The sequence below is a fragment of the Loa loa genome (genome assembly GCF_000183805.2).
Source record: "Loa loa unplaced genomic scaffold supercont3.106, whole genome shotgun sequence".
NCBI lineage: Eukaryota > Metazoa > Nematoda > Chromadorea > Rhabditida > Onchocercidae > Loa > Loa loa.
In genome coordinates this window covers 99,494-103,423 of record NW_018108286.1, presented here as the reverse complement: position 1 = coordinate 103,423, position 3,930 = coordinate 99,494, and the positions used below count along the sequence as shown (strand labels likewise).

At 21.6% G+C, this 3,930-nt stretch overlaps 1 protein-coding gene across 1 annotated transcript; it reads right to left on the bottom strand.

Annotated features, from left to right (window-relative positions):
* Window positions 1-412: 412 nt before the first annotated feature.
* LOAG_12982 (hypothetical protein) lies at window positions 413-3,387 on the bottom strand (the record flags this gene model as incomplete). The annotated part of the gene is made up of 5 exons (XM_003148493.1): window positions 413-439; window positions 1,018-1,108; window positions 1,191-1,213; window positions 2,280-2,337; window positions 3,230-3,387. 5 exons carry the CDS (start codon window positions 3,385-3,387, stop codon window positions 413-415), a joined length of 357 nt encoding a protein of 118 aa, XP_003148541.1.
* Between the last annotated feature and the right edge of the window lie 543 nt (window positions 3,388-3,930).

Genomic DNA, 3,930 nt, shown 5'->3' with positions numbered 1-3,930 from the left:
GATATCTTGACAAAAAAAAACGGAGAAACTGAAAAAAAAGCAAGTTGTTATCATTGAAATTTATCATTTGTAATCAATTATTTGCTCCTCTAACTTATCCTTCTTCCTTATTTTTGCTTTCTGTACAAATCCATTTTTTTCCCTCTATAATATGTTTCTTCCGGATACCGAATTTACATTCCGTTCACTTATTCTTTTCCGGAGAAAAAAAAATGCATCGAAATTTTTTCCGATTTTTACTGCATAAATAAATAAATATAATTATAATATTTACAGAATGTGACGAGAAAAAATTGCACAGTGTTGGTGGACGATTATTGCAATGGTTCAGCGACATACATAAAGCAGCAAATGCTGATTCCGGATTACCATTACGCAGTATGTTCCTGTTTTCCTGTTTTGCTTGAAAAATTTAATACCGTATTCCATTTACCACTTCCTGTAAGATAATTAATTTTAGCAAAAAAAAAAAAGTGAACTAATTGAATTTTCTCATTACAGATAAATTCGTTATAGTAAAACTTTATCTCAATTCAAAAAGTTTCGTTTTTTTTATAGAAATTTCAATTTTATGATTGTTCCGGATTAAATTCGAATTACAATATTGGATAAAAATGCAATATAGGATTTGAGATTAGTGTACGATTAGTAAAATCAGGAATGGATTGATTTAGATATAATTTCTTTTTAATGATATATGATTATTTATTTTAATTTACAATATATGATTATTTATTTTGATTTTTTTCTTCTTAAAACATTTTTAGTTTACGATATATAATCATTTCAAGTATGGTATATGATTATTTATTTTAATTTTTTCACTTTTTTTTAATATTTTAATTTACAATATATGGTTATTTTAAGTACGATATATGATTATTTATATTTTATTCTCTTTAGTTTTTTTTCTTTTATTTTTTAATTTACGATATATGATTATTTTAAGTACAATATATGATTGTTTATTTTAATTCTTTTAAATATAAAACAAAAAAAAAAGAAAAAAAAGCATACCTCATAAGATGGTGGTGAATCATTTAAACAACCTTCTTCAATATCTTTTTCACCCATATCATTACATTCTGCTGCCATTTTCATTAAATGCCTAAATAAAAATAAAAATTTTATAAAATTTTTTTCAAAAATTAATCAAATTTTTGTTAAAAATTTTAAATTAAATTTTTAACTTTTCTAGAAATTTCTCATTTTCCTATATATATATATATATATATTAGAAAAATCATATAACAGTAATAGTAATAATATAAATATGAAGAATAAGGAATTATGATATTATTTCCATAGATGATTGTAGTTTCATTGATGTGCGCAAATGGCACCCTACTGATTTTTATGTCCTCGATGACCTTCTTCTTCGGTCTTTTCCTTTAGCAGCATTCTTCATTCCCAGTGAGAAATTGAGCTTTGCAAATTTTATTCATGATTTATTACAATTCATGGCATCAACAATCCTTACTCTTTTTCCATAATTGATTTAAAAAAAATGAATCATAGAAAAAGTTCAAAGCAAAAAAAAAAAGAAAAAAAAATCCGGATTACAAATCAGGTCATACACGGTATGCAATAATAACACATGCTGTGATGTTATTATTCTTCCTCATATTATATGTTTCGTTTAATTTAAATTTAAATTTAAACACAAATGAAACGTATAATTTTAGTTAAAAATAAATTTGTTTAATCCGAAAAAAGCAAAAAAAAATTTATCAGTTTTGACTTTTTTTTTTTATTAATTAAATAATCATTTTTAGGAAATATTGGAAAAGGAAAAATTAAATAATATAATAATGGCAATATTAATTTTAAATTTTTTACTTCCTTTACAAAAGATTTTATGGTAATAACATTTCTTGTTAATTACGATAATTATTGTTTTCTTAGAAATTGCATCATTCTAGAAAGATTTTCTTGGAAAAAATCTCTCCAATGAATTTCATTTTTGAAAAGTTAATTGAGATTTGTTGTCTTAATTATTTAAATATGTTAATTACTTTTTTTTGTTCATAAAACCAACAAAAATTCTTTCTTTTTTTTTTATTAATTTAATTATTAAGCAAAAAAATTTTGTTTATTAATGAAATTCTTTTATAAAATTATACAAAAATAAACAAATACATTTGCATAGGTAATGTCGATCGATTTTAAAATATTTGAAATATAAATTTGTAATTTTTTTTTTTGCTAATGAATAACTTAAATTAAGATTAATTTTAATAAGGCCAAAAAAAGGACAAAATTATTTGATTGATAATTACTTCCTTTTTTTTCCATCTTTTCTCTTCACGCCCTTTTTCTTTCCTTTTATTTCCCCTTCTAAATTTTTACAATCATCCTTTTCGTAATTTTACAACAACCCTAACAATGATGACCTTCTACCTTTTCAAATTCCTCCTATATATACAACAAAAGCGGTACATATCAAAGGATTAAATATGTACATGTAAATTTGTATTATGTAAAGATATCATTAACAATCTAGAAAAGAAAACTTATGTTTCAGAAAAAAAAATTTCAATTTTTTTTTTGAAAACTACGATATGATACTAAATACCGTAGTGATTTCTAATTCTTTTTCTATGCTGGAAATTATTGGACAGTTTGATAATGATCAAATATTACGAAAGAGTTAGAGAAGAAATGAGATAATGATAACGATAATAATAATTATTTTCAAATATTTTGTTGACAATAAATCGAATTATTACATTGATAAAAGATTATTTGAAATTTCAAACTATTCCTTGTAAATATAGCAAAAAAATTTATTTGACAAATTTAAATTTAATTAACATTAATAATTTTTATAAAATAAGCAAAAATTTGTCCTTATTTCTGAAAAAAATTTGAAATAAAAGAAAAAGCAATACTTTTGAATTGTATGAAAAAAAAAGGGAAAAAAAAGAGAATTAAAATTTAATGATTGCAATATTACTTTAACTTATAATACGATTATTTGAAATTACATAAATTAATAAATAAATAAGTGATTGCAAAAAAAAAAAGGTGAATGAAAAAGATTAAACTAATAATTGTTAAATTAAATTAATTAATATATTTTTTTTAGTAATGCATTTTTTTTTTGCCATATTATGCTTCATTCAAATAATATAAATTGATGTAATTCTTTAACAAATACATATGCATATATTTATTTTCTTTTCATTAATTTAATTAAAAATTAATTAATAAATGAAATAAAACTAACCTGAAGATGAAATAAAGGAATACAAGGAATGCAACTGTTGCAAAAATACCATTGAATAATGAATAGAGTAATATTTCAGTTTGTCGCCTTGTCAAATATATTTCTTCATCACTTTGATTGTTGTTAATTTTTAAAAATACTTCAGATGCTTCTTGCATTTCACAAAAATTTTTTTCTTTCTTTCCTTTTTGTCTTTTGTCCTTCTTTCTTTGTCAACTTTGTTCTATTGACACTTAGCACGCCAATTTCTTTTGTCGCTGTTGTTGAGAATTATTTGAAATTTGAATGAAATTTCGGTCGAAGTATAGAGTGAAAGAAAAAAAAGGACTTTGTCAGCCTTTTTTTTTTCTTTTTTGTACCGTTTTAAGATAGATTGAAATGATGGAATACGTTGAAAATCTGAAAATAATAAATTTTATAATTTATAAGAAATTAAAAAGGTTTTTTTTTTTAAATTATATGATTGTTTTTATAAAACATTTTAGTAAGATTTGATGCTTACCTAAAAAATTGAATTTTCATTTTTTTAAATTCTAAAATTTTTAAATTTCAAGCACTAAATATGATAAATATCATAATTTTGATTTGCATTTTTGCAAGCAAATATTATAGGATTATTATGGTATTCATTTTAAAATAATATAAAATGCGAATAAAAAATTATTTAAATTTTTCAAATAAAATAATGCTATCATCCAATT